The sequence below is a fragment of the Rhinolophus sinicus genome, linkage group LG04 (genome assembly GCF_036562045.2).
Source record: "Rhinolophus sinicus isolate RSC01 linkage group LG04, ASM3656204v1, whole genome shotgun sequence".
NCBI classification, from domain to species: Eukaryota; Metazoa; Chordata; class Mammalia; order Chiroptera; family Rhinolophidae; genus Rhinolophus; species Rhinolophus sinicus.
Genome location: NC_133754.1, coordinates 4,649,759 through 4,667,075, shown reverse-complemented (window position 1 = coordinate 4,667,075; position 17,317 = coordinate 4,649,759). Strand labels below are relative to the sequence as shown.

Sequence of the window (17,317 nt, the reverse complement as noted above, 5' to 3'; positions counted from 1 at the left end):
TCTAGATTTTTAAAAATTGTATTTTATGCTATTGTACCTTATTTTGATTTAAACTTGAAGCAGAAGAAATAACCTTGTTTCTGTGTATTTGTTAGGTATACCTTGTTTCCCCTGAAATAAGACCGGGTCTTATGTTAATTTTTGCTCCAAAAGATGCATTAGGGCTTATGTTCAGGGGATGTCATCCTGAAAAATCATGCTAGGGCTTATTTTCTGGTTAGGTCTTATTTTCAGGGAAACACGATATGTATAAATCTACACTATGTTTAGATTGAGTAGAGATTTTAGAGTATGAGATGTAAGTAATGAGTGCTTTATACACACCCTGAAATCTGTCTTACTGCCTTAGATAAAGGACTAAATGCTGTATCTGAAATCCATTATTTGACTTGCACAATGGGTATCAAATGTATATTAGATTTAACACACTTTAAAAATACCAATGCACATATAGTGTTTTTCAGCTATTTTATTTCTAGAAAATAATTTTTGCCTCAGTTTGATACACTCATTGTTAATAGGCTCAATCCGTTATAGGAATAACCACCAATCGATAGGTCAGAAAATACCTCGAAGCCTCATTTGGTTAAGTAGATTTCCAAAGCAGTTTCCACCCCTATCCCTTCAAGAGAAAAGGTCGTCTCACCTGTAGCATTTCTCCACTCTGCTCAGAGAATTCACTCAGCCTATCAACTCTCGTTTTGGAAGCATTAGCAAGTTTTGGGAAATGTCAGGTTGTTTCAAGTCACCAAGAGTCTTACAGATGTCTTCTTGTAGTCATTGACATTCCAAAAACAGAGTAATTATTTCTAGCTCTGAAGACTTTCTGGATGAGAGAGTACATTTTTTACTGAGAATTAAGGGCATTTAAAGGAGGGGAGGAGGGGGGCATTCTAGGCCAGTGGAGAAACGAGAGCAAAGGAAGTGAGGTCAGCAGGAACAGGGCACAGAGCACATTCAGGAGTTGTTCTGAACTGCAGAAGCAGCGATACATAGAAGGGTTTTTAAAGGATTTTGAGTAAGAAGTTTGACTTCTCTGAAATGAGAAGAAGCCATTAAGGCTCCTTAAAGGGAGGCCTCGGATAAGAAGAACCACGATAAACAGTATGTTTTAGAAAGACGAGCAGTGCTTGTGATAGATTGAATGTGGAAGATGCTGGAAGGGGAAAGACCAGATCAGAGTTTTGGGGGTTTTTTTGTATCCTACAGACAGGAGTTCATTAGGGTCTGAACTGAGGTGATGAAAAATGGTATGACATTGACAGAAGTAGGAAACAGCAAGAAAAGTAGTTTCGGGAGTAAAGCTTGAAAGACACATTTTAAATTTAAATTTAGTTATTGTAAAAAAAAGGTTAGTGTTTTCATCGCTAAGTGTAGTAATATATAAACAGAAGTCCCTGGGGATGACAAGAAGTAAATGTCATGAAAATATGGGGAGAGCTGGATTTAATGGACCCAGTGCTGTTTTTTCTGGCCACATATATTTTTTAAAATACTAGCTTCAGTTCGCCGAAACCTATTTCTGTTCTCCTTTTATGTGCTTATATAGAAATGCGTATTTGTGAAAACGCTGTGACTTGCTGTAGGGAAGTGCCCCATTGTTTCAGCCTGAGAGTAAAGAGATGAGAAATGTAGCAGATGTGGTTGTCAGCTTAAGCGCTTCCAGCAGACCTCGGAGCTACTGCGGGTTCTGTTCCTGACTCCACGGGAAAGCGAGTCGGAATCCTTTTTCTGGTGGAGGGCCTTCCCTTCGATTTGTAAGAACTGCACCATATAAAACGAGGTGTGTCTGTATAGGTGAAAAAGCAGTTTATTATAAGTTATTCTGAGATTTGGAGTATTAGTAATTTGAATAATTGTAGGCCTCTTTCTTTAATGTGTTATCATCTGTGTTTGCAAAATCAGTATATTGATAGTGGCTCATGGTTTCTGTTTTGTGTTTAGTCATCAGGCACTGTTCTAGCCCTAAAGATACACCAATGAACAAAACAGTCGCTGCCCTCGGGCAACCTACAAACTCATGGGGAAGATTTAATCATTAATATATATTAAAAATGTTTTATCCCAAAACCAAGATAAGTGACTTGTGTAGCAGCACAATGATTTTTAAACAGTATCTGATAATTAATGAAAATGGGAGGCATTGGCCCAAATACAAAGCTTTCTTACAGTTCTCAGTGTTTTCAGATTGTGTTTTCACATTTTGTCTGTCACTAGAGAGCAGATCATTAAGCAGTCTACAGAACTGGTCTGCAGGGCCTATGATGAAGTGCATGCCGCCGTGATGAATCCGGTCAATGGGTACAAAGACCCAGAGAGTATCCTACACCGATCGCCTCAGCAAGTGCAGACGCTTCTCTCCTGAGGATGTTATCGCATGTGTTAGCAAAACATTCCATCCCCCAAACGCTGATGGTTTTCTTGGTTTGTAGTTTGTTAATCTTTACTTTGAAATGTGATGGTTACAGTTTCTTTGCATCATAAAATTGTAAGTACCAGTAATTGCTTTGCTTTGGTCACAGTAACGTGGAAGGGACGTAAGTTGACCTGAGTTAGCGTTGCTCTGTTCTCTCTATGTGGAGATGCCATATTCTCTGCTAGCTGCCTCTCCAACTTGCAGTTCCCCCACTATTCTGAAATATTAGTGTTTGGGGGAAAAGTCGTACAAGAGGTTTGGGGATTTGTTGCAAGGTTAGTTTTAAATTAACTGTACATAAAAAATTCAATTTAAGATTTAGTAGGAGGAGATGACCTAATAAATGTCTCTTTATCTAAAGATTCAATTTTTTTCTCATTAGTTATTAATGTGACTAGGTGTACTTAAGCTGAGGAGCAGAAATACACACTCAGCAAAAAGGGGGAGAGAAGTAACTTAAACAGGGTGGATTCCACTCTGTGTGCCCTGGACTGAATTCAAGGTGAAGTTGAGCACTTCGAATGGGTTTTAGGTTGTAGGCAGCCTGTGCTGCTTGTAAGCCTAGTGTTTCAAAATAGATATTTTTATACAAGGTGGACTCTAAATGCAACCAAGTACACATTTTCTCTGATCTTCAAACCGAAGAAATAATGATCTACTCTAACATTGGAAGAAAAAGGCCAGAGTAGCAATTGCTAATCGACACTAATTGTTGTCTTCTCCATGGTGTCCTCTCACAGAATGATTTGAGTTCTGACTGTAGAATTTTACCTGTAAGTAATATTCAAAATCACTGTGTTTTTTTGTTTTTGTTTTTTAAAAAATAAATCTCAGTGTGTTTCATGTGACTTTGCTTTGTTTGTCAGCTTTTGAGGACAATTAGTAAACTCTCTTAATTTCTAATAAATCCGTAAAAAGAGGTAAGTCCCTAAATTATAAATGAGAAAACTGAGGCATATGGGAAAAATTGACTAGGTTGAGATATTTTGAAAACTAGTAAGATGAAATTAATATTTATATAATAAATTAGTATTTACAGAACATGGCCTATTCATCTATCTGAAATTTATAACTATCTATATTAAAAAAGTAGGGACTCTTTTGGTATCAGAAGATTATATATCATCTCTTTTGGTATAAATCTGTATTTTTAGTCTTTTTCCTCCAATGAGTTTGTGTGATATATAAAAGAAGAAAATAAAATGTAATATAAATCAAGAGCTTACATTTTATATAATTTATTTCTATGGTGAAGAAACACTGCTATCTGACTATTAGTGAATTCCTTTGTTTTCTAGGAAAAAAGTATATTTGACTTTTTACGTAGTTTTCTCAAATAAAAAACTATTTCTAGAGCAGTGATCATTGCAGTATTTCTATACATCTCATCAAAGTGATTTTAGAAAATGTACTAATAGAAAAGGAAATACAATGTATGAGGTGTGATAAAAAAAATACGGTGAATGTTTAAATGAAAAGAATTTATTACAGTAAAAGACACACTGCCATTAATACCCCTCAAAATACTCCCCCTTGCTTGGAACACACTTATCCCATGGTTCTTGCCACTTTCTGAAGCAGTTCTGGAAGTCCTCTTTCATGAATGTCTTTACTTTATCCTCCATCATGACAACACTCCGTGTCACAAATTGCTTCGGGTATGGCAATTTCTGTCACATAAAAACATTATGGTGTGTCATCCACCTTATTTACTGGATCTGGCACCATGTGACTTCTGGCTCTTCCCCGAAGTCAAAATGATTCAGGACATCGAGGCAGCCATGACAGCACAACTGAAGACACTCATGGTTCTCGATATGGTTGTGTAGTTTTACTCTGTCTCTTGGTAAACTTACTTCCCCACTTTGAAGATGACTTTTCCACCCCCACCCTTAGTTACTAACCTTCATAATTCAGTGAGAAAATACAAGCTGTTAGATTAATCTCCCTCATTTTCCTCAAATGTTACACTCATCTTCTCCATGTCTCTTCCTTTTGTATCGCAGACTGTCCCTCAACCTGTGATGGGCTGTTTCCTTCCTCTCTACTCTGGATTCCATTCTCTCACCTTCTCAGAGACTTTTCTTTCGGAATTATCTCTTCATTTTGCTTCATCAACAACTTGTGAGTTCTCTATAGGGTTATTCTCAACAGCATATACTATGTTCTAGTGTTGGTAATATTTTTTAAAACTCTCAACCTCCCAGATCCTAACAACTGCGTTTCTCTGCTTGTTGTTGTTTACACATGCTATCTTCTACTGCCATTATGTCTTTAAAGTACCCCATTATGGCTTCAACCTCTTACCACTACACCAATACGAACCCTGATGAGATTTCCATAGTGTTGCATGTTGTCAAATCAAATGGATTCTTCTCTATTCTTACCCTGTTGAACTCTCAATTGTATTCTATACACTTCTGTCTGAAAGACTATCATTTCCAAGCTTCTGTGACTCCACTTTCTACTTGTTTTCCTTCCATTTCACTGGCCAAACCCCCTTTGACCTTCTTCTCTGGCTTTTTTCTTGCTGCTATGTAACTTCTAGAAGTTGGCATACTCTAGAGCTTGATCCTGGTATCTCTTTTTTCCTCCCCTTAAGGCTTGGTTGTTTATTACCTCAACATAGCCTAGCCATTCCTGACTGCAGTTAGCTCAGTTGTCTTTAGAGATATCTGTATAATGGAATATTATATAGTAGTGAAAAAGAATGATTTCCAAATACATAATGTTGACCAAAAAGGAAAATCACAGAATAATATAGTATAATTCCATTTAGAGAAGTTTTAAATAGAAATTAAAATTACACATTATTCATGAATATACATGTTGTAAAGCTGTTAGGAAAATATAGGAAATGATTAACACAGAATTCAGTATTGTCTCTTGGGAGAGAAACGTAGGATCTGTTGAAGTTACTAATAATGTTCTACTTTTACACTGGATTGTTGATATGTGAGTGTTCATTTTATTAGTTTACATATGTTAAATGAACTCTTGTGTGCATATTTCATGATTTTAAAAATTCATAAAATTTTGCTTATCACAGGGCCTGGGGTATAGTTAGCACTCAATATGGGTTAGCTATTTTTAAAATTATTCTTATTAAACACATTTATTAAATATCCAGTAGGGGCCAGGCTCTATGGTAAGCACCAGGGATATCTGTCACCGAGGAATTCCTTGTCTTGCACAGAGATAGTTATGTGTATTATGAGTAAACATAATGCAGTTTGATAGGGTGCCTGTGCATACAGGTAACAGGAAAAATATCCTTTGTAATAGCTGAATGTGTGTGCTTGATGTTGAAGAGACTAAGGGCACAGAAAAGCTTTAAAACACAGCCGTTCGTTTTTCATTCTGAGATGATTATAATGACGGGGTTGCATTAATTAGCTATTTGATTAAGATGTAAAATTGTGTGACAGGATGGGGACAGTGGCCAAAATGCTGGATTGAGAAATTCCAAAATTCTGCCTCAACAAAAGCAACAATAAAATTCGTTCCCCAAAAAATCTCCAAACCAACATTTTCACAACTCTAGAAACAGACTGAAAACTCACAGCAATTGAGTTATGCTTATTTAAAAAAACCAAAAAACTGAGTCTTGGTAAGGCCAGCATACTTTGTGGTATTTTAACGTACACCAGCCCTGTACCTTGCTCCCAAACCCAGCAGTAGCCTTGAAAATAACACCCTGCATTCCTGATACTGGAGAAAGCAGAATGGACTATTTTTTTTTCTTTTTTTGCAAAGATTTTTCCATATTTGATCTGTCTCATGGCTCCTTGGAAGGTCCATTTGAAATACTTACCTGATGCTAAAGGCTCTACCTGGTGGCTAGAGGTGAGTCCAGAGAAGGTCATTTCTCTGCTGCCTAAGCAATGGATAACCATTGGGACAAACAATAGACTAACCAAAAAGCTTGGAAAGAAAGGTTAGAAATAAGATAGCCTTAAGGACTTTGAAAAACTCTGACACAGTACTGGGAATCTAGAAAGCTATGCACAGGTATAGGATTGTATGCATGCTCAAGAAAAACCAGAGAGACCCTAAGCTGTCACCTCTGGCTGACATTGAGGCTTTTGCAAGCAGGAAGTAAATAAAGGCTGAAGCTAAGTTAGAAGTTGCCTGGCTGAATGTTGAAAGCTTGCCCCAACACACACTGAATACCTCAGCTAAGTCCAGAAGATTTTTGGCTACAGACTTTCAAGAAAATCTCTTATCATTAGCTGACATCTAAGCTAATGGATCAAACTTTGGTGACACACACGAGTATAAATTGAACCTAATTAGTTCAGAAAAGTCACTAAAACAACACCTACAAAAGCAGCAATAACAAACTGTGACGGATGAGGTTGGGGAATCTGATTTTCCAGCAGAAAGGGCACATAATATTCAAAATGCCCACTTTTCAAGGAAAAAGTTGACAAGGCGCTGAAAGAAACAAAGTACGGCCAATACACAGAAAAAAAGAAAAAGTCAATAGAAGCTTCATGAGGAAGCACAGACATTGGACTTACTAAACAAAGATTAAATCAGCTATTTTAAATATGTTCAAGGACTGAAGGAAACCTTGTCTGAAGAAATAAAGGAGTGCATGAGAACAATGTCTCACCAAGTAGAGAATATCAATGAAGAGATAGGAATTACAAAACTTATAGTTATAAATGTATAATTATAAAAATTATAAAGTAATTTTATAAAAAGAAAGTTGAAAATTATAACCGAAAGTTTTAAAGTTCGCTATAGGAGATCAACAACAGATGTGTGCAGGCAGGAAAAAGAATCAGCAAACTTGAAGCTAGGTCATTGAGATTATCCTGTCTGAGGAACAGAAAAAAGAATGAAAGAAAATGAAGAGATCCTCAGAGACTTGTGGGATATTAACTATGTACAGACAGTGGGTGTCTCGGAAAAGAAAGGAAGAAAGGGGCCAAAAGACTATTTGAAGAAATATTGGCAGGAAACTTTCCAAATTTGATTTAAAAAACAATATACACCTTCAAGAAGGTCACCAAACTTCACGTAGGATAAACTCAAAGAGATACACACTGATACACATCATAAACTATCAAAAGACAAAGACAAAGAGGGAATCTTGAAAACAGCGAGAGGTCACCATCATGTATAAGTGACCCTCAATAAGATTAACACCTGATTTATTATCAGAAACCATAGAGGCCAGGAGGCATTGGATGATATATCCACAGTGTCGAAGGAAGAAAACTGTTAACTTAGAATTCTATATCTAGCAAAACTGCCTGTGAAAATGTAGGAGAAATTAAGACATTTCCAGGTATTAGACCTGCCTTAAAAGAATGTTAGAGGGAGTTTTTGGGTCTGAAATGAAAGGCTATTAGTAACTTGAATCAATCAACATAAAGAATAGCAAGGAAATAAAAGACTTGGGCAGCATCATACACCAGCTAGCGTTGGTAGACATCCATAGCACACTCCACCCAACAAGAGCAGAGTGTGTATTTCTCTCAAGTGCGCATGCTGCATTCTCCCAGATAGACCATGTGAGGCCACAATACAAGTCTCAATTTAAAAAGATTAAAATTATACTAAGTGTGTTTTCTAACTACAGTGACATGAAATTAGAGCCAGTAACAAAAGGGAAACTTGAGAATGAATAAATATGTGGAAACGAAATAACACATGTTTCAACATGTTTCAATATGCCAGTGGGTCAAAGAAGAAATCACAAAATAAATTAGAGAAAACTTTGAGATGAATTACAGTTTGGTGTCAGGCAGCATACCAATTCTTATAGGATGCAGTGGTCAGAGGGAACTTTATAGCCTACATTAAAGAAATAAATTAACCTAACTTTATAAAAACATAGAAAGAGAAGAGCAAAATAAACTGAAAGCAAGAAGGAAATAATGAGTGTAACAGAAATCGAGAAAATACAGAACAGAAAAATAACAGTGTTATTTCCGTGAATGGATGTGCTAACCATTCTGTAACACGTGTGTTTGAATACACACGTAAAAAAAGATGTTTAAAAATTTTTCTTGCACAACCATTGTGTAATGCGTACAGACCAGTGTCTAAAGACACATGTAAGAAGATGTTTCTAGGAGTGCTTTCTGCTCAGTCATGTTGAGAATAATGTTATTTCAATTATTGGGTATGCTGAGCATTAAGTATTGTGTGTAGAAAGGTATTTAAATATATATGTAAAAAATACAGACTAGAAAAGTTGGTTCTTCAAAAAGATAAAAATATTGGCCAAGAAAAAGACTCAAATTACTAAAATCAGCATGAAACGGGACATTACTACTGACCTTACAGAAATAAAAAGGATACCAGAGCTATAAATAATTATATGTCAGCAATTAGATAATAGAAATGAAATGGACCAACACCTATAAAAATCTGAACTACACTGACTCAAGAAGAAACAGGAACTCTAAATAGACTTGTAGCAAAGAGATTGAATCAGTAATCAGTACACTTTCAACAGCACTAGATGGTCTCACTGATGAATTCTACCAAATGTTTAAAGAATTACACTAATCTTTGTCAAATCTCCCAAAAAATACGAGAGGAGGAGCACATCCTAACTCACTCTGTGAGGCCGTATTTGTTACTCATATAACAAAGCCACAAAAGACATCGCAAGAAAACTACAGACCAATATCCCTGATGAATATCAATGCAAAATCCTTAACAAAATACTAGCAAACTGAATCCTGCACCATTTTAAAGGGTTGCATTCTACGACCAAGTGGTTTGCTCCCAGGAATGCAAGGTCAGGTTAACCTGTGAAATGATAATTGTGGTGTTTGTCACACAGCGTTGTGTAGAGTTTCTCTATCCTTAGAGGACGTGTGACCATGACAATGAGTAGGCGGGCTGACCTACACACACAGCCAGTCCCAGAAAGATGATGTCGTGTAACTTAGGGTGTCTTCTCAGAGGTTAATCTTCTGGTGTTTCCATGTCCCTTCTGGGCAGGACTCTCCCTTGCTTTCCGGGGAAATAAAAAGTGGTCGTCCTGTCCTTTTCTGAGCACTTAAGAAAAAATTAGAAGCACTCTCATGGTCCTAAAATGACATGTTCAGGCCTGTAAGCCAAAGAGCAAAACTCCTAGGACACACCGTTCCAATCCCAAGTGATCAAAGTCAACTCTGGGCCCAGAAAGCCCTGGACCCAGCCTAGAATGAGAATGCCCTCCAAGAACCCGGGGCAGAAATGTGGGAAGTAAGCGTCCCAGGTGAGGAGCCCAGCAGGCCCAGATGGCAGGTGGGCAGCCGGGTTGTGAGTGCTGACGGAGCAGCTCAGGAAGCCACGGGGAGGCCCCAGTGTGGCTCTGGGGTCCAGCCCTGCTGTAAGGAACCCTCCTAGCCAGCCATCTGGTGAAAATGCTAAAAACTGTTGAGTGTCCTGGGGAAGGCAGGACAGGGATGAGTCCCCACACCTCTGCTCACAGACCCCTGCCACAGGCATTTGCAAGGTCTTGCCCTGGTCACACAGGTTCTCCAAGGCCATGACTCTCCCAGCCCACTGTTTCTCAGCCATCAGGGAACACAGGACGAGGTGCAATCCTAGGGCACCGACTCCAGCTGCCTTAGGGGGCACCTAACTGGCCCATTGCCATCCACCTAAAGGTTTTCTATATCCAACTACGTCGTTTAATTTTAATATAACTATTACAATTATTTCTGTCATGATTGTTCCTTGGTTACTTGTCACTATTTTTTTGACCGAGCTTAGGAATCGTTTTTGTAGTGGTTGTTATAAAACTTGAATACTCGAACACTTTTTCTGCAAGAGAAGTGTCTGATTCTCCTGTGATAATTAGAAGTTTCATGTACAGGTGTGCGCGTGCACACACACACACACACTCACACACACTCACTATTTGATTTGAATGAGATGACAGCATCCAGAAGCATCCATTGAGCCCCTAGCATTGCTGCAGCCCGCACCTCCTGGCTGACCTGCCATCTGTTCTGCCCAGACCTGTGGAAATCCACACACCTGGGTTTGCATTCCATAGAGGAGATAATTCAGGGCTCAGGTGACTGTAGGTACTGGGGGTTTTGTCTTGTGTGTAGGCTTCTCTCAAGCTCTTGGTTTCTCAATGCGCTTGTTTTGTACCTTGTGAAACTTGGTTCAAGAAAGAATAACGTGGCAAAGGAGAATGACAGTAGTTCTCTTGGGCGACGGGGTCCATTGTGACAGGCGGAAGTTGGCTTCATTTCAGTAAGCAGCTCACTAGAGCCTTTGGAATGATTTTGTTTGAGTAACGAGGCCATTTTAATACCGCATTAAGGATATCCAGGGACAAAGGTGCCCCACATGAGCAGAATGGCCTTCAAGGGGGGACAGAGAGTTCTTGTTATTTTGGAGGCTCAGTTCTCCAGAATAATGGAAGTGGGCAGTTTTGAATGAGCATAATTTTCAAATGAGAACATAAGCTACCAACATATTGGTGATAAAATGGAAGTTTATCAACAATAATCCTTTAGTTTCAGTTAAAGGGATTTAGGTTAGGTTGATAAAGCAGTTGGTTTAAACAGTGACCAGGCATTTTGCCTGTGAACTCTCCAGACTTGAATAACTCTAGTCAAAATCACTCACCCCCACTCCTGTTCTGAATTCCACAGGTCTCCGATCAGGTTGTACAACTTGCCACATAGTATGGTAGTTTGCTGGACATTTATCTATCTTCCCCACTAAAGTTTAAGCTTCTGTGTCTTGAGTTGAGCAAGGAAGTGAGCCATTTGTTCATTTCCTCTCAACATCTCCTTTGCAAACGGACAAGTATAGGACAATGAAATACCACTGGACCCCAAAGGCAAAAATGCTGGTTGGGAGTCCTGAATCTCTATGTCTGCTACTCAGTGGAAGTGTGGGGCACAGAATAATGGTCATCTTTGCATCTCAGATGCTCCTCTGTCCAGGGATTGACAGCTCTCAAACATTACTGTTCAGGAGACTTGATTGGATAAGTGGTTTTAAAAATTCCGATTCTTAGTTTAAGAGTCCCCAACATGAAAGTGTTAGAGTGGAGATCAGAACATTGATTTTTAGAAATATTCTAGGTGCGTATAATCAGTTTAGTTCTGGAAACATTGACTTAGATTATCCTCAAGGCTATTTTTGCTCTAATATTTCAGTGTTCTAGTATTCTTATAAATCTGAGTATGAATCTCATATTTAGTTTTTGTGGTTGAACAAATGACGTGACTGTTTGGGGGTTATGCGTGTGTGCACTCATGCACACATACACACCAGGAAAAGGTGGGCTCTTCCTTATTCCTCGCAACATCTAATTCCCGAAGTGTAAGTAAACGAGGTATCTGGCAAGGAGGGTTAACTAGTTTAACAGAGCAACCAACAGTAGAGGCTGAAAATGACAAGGACCTGAGCTAGAACAATGTTAGTGAGAGACGGGGCAGCAAAAAATTCACAATGTAATTTGAGGATATTAATGACCAATTTCCATAGATTTACATAATAAGCAAATTGTGTGATTGATGAAGGAACATAAGCATTCCTGAGTAAGCCACTTTTAAGCTGAGTGAGTAAATGATAACAACATTTACTAAGATCTAGGATATTAAATGAAGATCAGAGAAAGTGACAGCTTGCAACACAGGCAAGTTGCTTTTGAAATGCCTTTCAGCAATCCATTTAGAGAAGATCAGTAGACTATTTAATAAACTTTAGCAAGAAGTTAGAATTGGAAATACAGTGTGGAATTTTTATCAGCCCAGCTCCATTCAGGTAAACAGAAACCACACTGGGTATTTGAAACAGAGGGGATTTAATGCACGGAATTGGTCACACAAGTACCTGAGGGTTGAAAGGGCACAGAAATTAATGACCATAGGATAGAATCACTATCTCTAGGCCTGGAGGTGCGAAAGGGGAAAGACGCTCCCGGGGGGGCTTGTGCTCAAAATGTTGCAGTTGCGCGGTTCAGCTGGAGGCTGGACCTGTGAGTATGGGACACAATACAGCTGCGGCCCAGACCTCCGAACTGGGTGCACCGTATGCTGATGCTTACATTTTTAAGGAAGGAAGGTGTGCTCAGAAGGCAGGGGCACAGACAAATGAGCTGGTGGCGTCCTGCAGCCAGCGCTCGGACTTCTGAGCAGGAGACATGGCCAAGAAGGGCCTGGTCAGCCAGGGCGCACAGCCACGCGGGTCATAGCTCAGCTGGCCCTCTTACTACCACGGGGATGGAGCCTGCGTGCTGCTGGCTCCTTTGAGCATCCTGAGGAGTCTGCTGAGAACCACAAAGAAGCTGGAGCCTGGGGCCAACCACCTGCTGCCAATGGAGCGCAGCTGACCGGAACGGGAAATGGGAACAGCTCCCCACATTCCTCGTCTCAATTTCTAGTCTAGTAGTGCCTTGAGTTAAAGGTACTAACAGGAAGCTAACTGACCAGGGAGTCTGGCGAATGCAGTGTGCAGAGTGTCTGCACGTCACAGAGTAGAGTATGGAAGGGGACTTGGAGCCAGAAAACCTGGAGAATCGGTCGCATGTCACTAGGTGAGAGTTGAAACCATGGGAGTGAATGGGATTGTTTAGAGATCACGTGTAATAAGGTGGATGAAACAATGGTGGGTGCAATCCCAGCAGAGAGGGAACGCAGGAGACTGAGAATGAGTGGAAAGGAGGAAGAAAAACAGCCGGAAGACTTCAGTTGTCGGGGCAGAGGAGGGAGAAAAGAGAAAGTAGGAGATGGGTCGCGTTGTAACTAACACGTTTCAGAGGGTGAAAACTTCTCACAGATCGCTGGGCTTGGTCCCGGAACCGTTAGTAAGAGAACAGTGACTAAAATGTGTCCAAGATGCCAGTGGTCTCTTTATTAAGACAAATTCCAGTAGTGTGATGAAGACAGAAGACATTTCTATAGGTTGGGAAGCAAATAAGCTATGAAAGCAGTGGGGACGGAAAATGAACAGGACATTTCAAACCATTTGGCAATGAAAAAGAAAGGGAGAAAAAGGAAAGGGAAAAAGCTTAAATAACGTTTGTTTCTTCTCTGTCTATTGAAGAGGAATTTTTGGAAAAGGCACAGAACCTGAGATGGTCCCTCTGATTGCAAGATACTTCATCTACCCATTTTCATCTTGCGTATGTTTGAAAATTTAAGAGAGCGAGCACCATAAAGGTAGATATATTAGAACATTTTGAAAAACTTTTTAAATTTTATTTCAAAGGCTCTCATAAATTATCTTATTTTTTTCTCTTTTATTTATATCTCTACAGGAAGCAAGCTTAATTGAATAGGTAAAGAAATTCTCTAGAGCAGAGTTGAGGGTTTTTTCTCTTCTGTTCTGGTGTGTTATAAATCTTCTATGATGAAAATGGTCTATAACATATGTTGCTCTGCCTGAAAACTGGGAGTCCAAATTTAGGCAAATCAGGCAGAAGCAAGCCTCAGTTTGCCGTTAACATCGCTTCAAGAGAGCAAGATATCACAGGATCATGGGAGGGATTTGGGAAAGCATCCGATTTTTTTACAGCTGGTTTCAGCTGTTTCTTCCATCTAACTCTTCACTTGAGCTTCTTAAAAAAGAAAGGTCCATCTTTGAGTTGGCCTTGGTTCCGTCCACATCTAGCACACTTTTTATGGACATGCTAAGACCCAAAAGCCAGAAGTCTGAATATAGGTGCAACTGAGCCAGTAACTCGAGGGCCCCCCTGAACCTGGATCTGCTCCTCTGTAATGAGGGTGTGGAATTAGATTATCTTGAAGGACCTTGTGCTCGACAGACCATACTTCTCGCTGCAGTTGGCCAGAATGAGGATGCTGCTGTGTCCAGCTCGAATTTTGACACGGGCCTGTTTCTTTGTGGAACTGGATGTTCTAGATCAGACAGGGAATGGAAGACATTCTAAGCAACTCCTACCAATAAAGAAGAGGAGGAGGAGTGTGTGGCAGTGGTACTGCTGAGGCAGCCACAATTAGTGTCTAGCGGGTAGTCTGTTTGCTATGTAGTTGAATCTGCTCATTTTACAGATATCAGAACCGTGGGAGAAGAGGCCCAAGGCCACACATCTGTGTGAAGCCTGGACTATATGTAACTTTAGATCTCAGCTCAAGTGAGTCACAGCCCAACCTTTCCAATCTACCTGTTTAATCTATTAATTCTCTAGCTCACTTTGTCAATCAGTGAAATAATCAATAGGCCCTATACCAGGAATTGTGGCCCTATGCACAGGTGAACAAGACATAGTGCCTTCTCTCCGGAAGCTCATAGCCTAAAAAGAGTATTACCCTGTGGCATCAGGAAATGCACTGATAGCTTCAGAGAATCCAAAATTTGGAGGCCAAAGAGAGAAGATCCAGATTTGATGCACTGAGATCACAGCCACCAGAGTATCTTTACTTCTTCCATTTTTGTAGCTGCTGCTAAGCATTTAATTTTTTTGCTTCTTTTTGCAGCAAAATGGTGTCAGTTCAGCTCTACAGCCCCCAATCTTATCTTCAAAAGACAGGCATTCGACTTCACAGCGACCATGCATCTTCACACAATGTTTTTGTCTTTGAACACCTCCCCTGGCTAAACGAAGAAAGCAATTACTCTTCAGGTATCCAGTAATTAACTACTAGAAGGCAAAATTACATCACCCAGACCAAATTCAGAATTCCCCATTACCAAATCTCCTGGAAACAGAGTATAAATCTCAAGATCAGAAAAAGCAGATGTCACCTGAACAGCTGTGTCTGAGCTCAAATCCCTGTACAGTCTGTCTATGCCGTGTACTTGCTTGACATTCATTTAGGACCAAAAAAAAGTGTCTCTGTTGTAATCATTTCTAGGATATAAGAATCATTTCTTATTGAGAGGGAGGCAATATTCTTTCTAATTCCAATAAGTGACTTTTTCATGTCTCTAAATTAACAGTCTCTGATCTGTAACAAAAGGTAAAGACTGCAGTGTTCACATTGGAGGCAGATTGATGATGGACAATGTGCATTGACATCTGTGTTTTCCCGAAAGTAAGACCTAGCTGGACAATCAGCTCTAATGCGTCTTTTAGAGCAAAAATTAATATAAGACCCGGTCTTATATAATATGAGATAATACCCAGTAAAATAAGACTGGGTATTAGATTAGATTAGATTAGATTAGATTAGATTAGATTAGATTAGATTAGACCCAGTCTTACAATAAAATAAGACCGGGTCTTATATTAATTTTTGTTCCAAAAGACACATTAGAGCTGATTGTCCAGCTAGGTCTTGTTTTCGGGGAAACACGGTATGGTTGTGAATTTTCAGTTTTTGTTACAAAGATAAAAGAATTATGGTAGTAACCTGCTGAATAGAGAACATCAAGGGAATATCTTTAGCTCTGGCAAGCAAATTTAGAGTGGCGTAAGCAATGTCTGTTTTCAGATCAAAGACTAAGCTGAAGAGAGTAACAATATTTCAATAGAGGAAGATTGAAAAAAAATGGTGGTCTATGGTCTCAGGAGAGATAGTTGGGGGGGAAAAAACTGGCACTGACTCTCAAAAACAGTAATGCTTATTCTTGGAAAGAACAACTTTGGGGGGAAAGGGTGCATGTTAGCTGTCCTATAAATGAGGTATTACCATGTTGAAGAGATATTAGTCTTCTAATATCTCTTAATGTCCAAGTTAGGACTTAGACCAATGGAAAGAAAGAGGAAGGACTTAGATTTCTATTCAAAGTAAGGGGAATATTTTTAATAGTCTAAAGTTGAACCTGGGGTGTTGCGAGTTATCAATCAGAGCAACCATTTGCAGCTCACCCACCAAAATGCAAGGTGAGATGCAAGTATTCAAAGTTTCTGGAACTCATCAGAAAGCTGAGGCTACAAGGCAACCACCTCTCCCCAAATCTAAGATAAGGCAGGAACTTTCAAGAAAGACAGGACATGAGCACTCACTTACGTGAGGTAGAGTCCACCAGACACTGGTAAGAAGAATTCAGGTAAGTCAGTAAAGAATTGCCAAAAGCAAGTGTAAACTAGAAAGAAAATATAGAACTTATGGAGCCACAGACAAAAGACATTCACACCGACTTCCACGTTCCTTTTCATGGACGTCTCCAGGTGCTGCACACACACAAAAATAACAGAATTGAGGTGACAGTCTTGAGAAATCATCCCTCAGGATGCGGGCTGGCATGAGGGGAACAGTAGCCAATGTGACAAAGGCACAAAATCCGGCCGGGATCCTTCTCCCATATGGGGGGAAAGGCTTACAATTTTGCGGGAAGAGGAACAAACACTGTTTACCATTGTTGTAAGGGCAAATATGCAGCACTGGTTAAGAAGACATTGAAGCTGGAGAAAGGAGACATTTAAAACAACAGCAGCAGCTCTTCCTCGGCAAAAGGAAAGTCACACATTGAGGGGCCTATGAGCCACTGGGGGTGAGGGAGACCAATGAGAAGAATTGAAGCCAACTTCTCATCAAAAACAGGCCAGAAGAAAAGGGAGCAACCGCAGGAGCCAGATGGTCCTGCGTTTCACTCTGTGAGATTTTTTTCTTATCACAGTTCATTCTCTTTACTTGTTAGAGGTCCATTCAGATTTTCCACTAATTCTTGGGTCAGTTTTAGTATTTATATCTTTCTAGAAATATGTCCATCTAAACAGTTGTCTAAAATGTTGCTGCACAACTGTTTCTAGTATTCCCTTGTAATCGTTTTTATTTCTGTTCGGTCCGTGGTGATGTTCCCTCTTTCATTCCCGATTTTAGCAATTTGAGTCTTCTCTCTCTTTCGTTTACTTGGTCAGTCTAGCTAGAGGTTTGCCCCTTTTGTTGGTCGTCTCAAAGAACGAACTTTTGGTTTTGTTGATTTTCTTTGTTTTCTTAGTCTAGTTCATTTATTTCCACTCTACTCTTAATCATTTTGTTTCTTCTGTTTGCTTTGGATTTAGTTGGCTCT

General features: G+C 39.6%; 1 protein-coding gene across 3 annotated transcripts in view; it reads left to right on the top strand.

The window, feature by feature from the left end:
* The window catches only part of COG6 (component of oligomeric golgi complex 6), a 74,401-nt gene that overhangs the window by 50,861 nt on the left and 6,223 nt on the right, over positions 1-17,317 (top strand). The window contains exon 19 of one of the 3 annotated variants that reach the window (XM_074329298.1): positions 14,839-15,343. The exons of 1 other annotated variant lie outside the window; for it this stretch is intronic. In XM_074329298.1, coding sequence (XP_074185399.1) covers positions 14,839-14,995 — 157 coding nt within the window. In that variant the 3' untranslated portion in view covers positions 14,996-15,343. Of the gene's footprint in view, positions 1-2,217; positions 3,265-14,838; positions 15,344-17,317 lie in introns of those variants that run through there. One more of the 3 variants, XM_019756975.2, reaches the window with a different exon arrangement.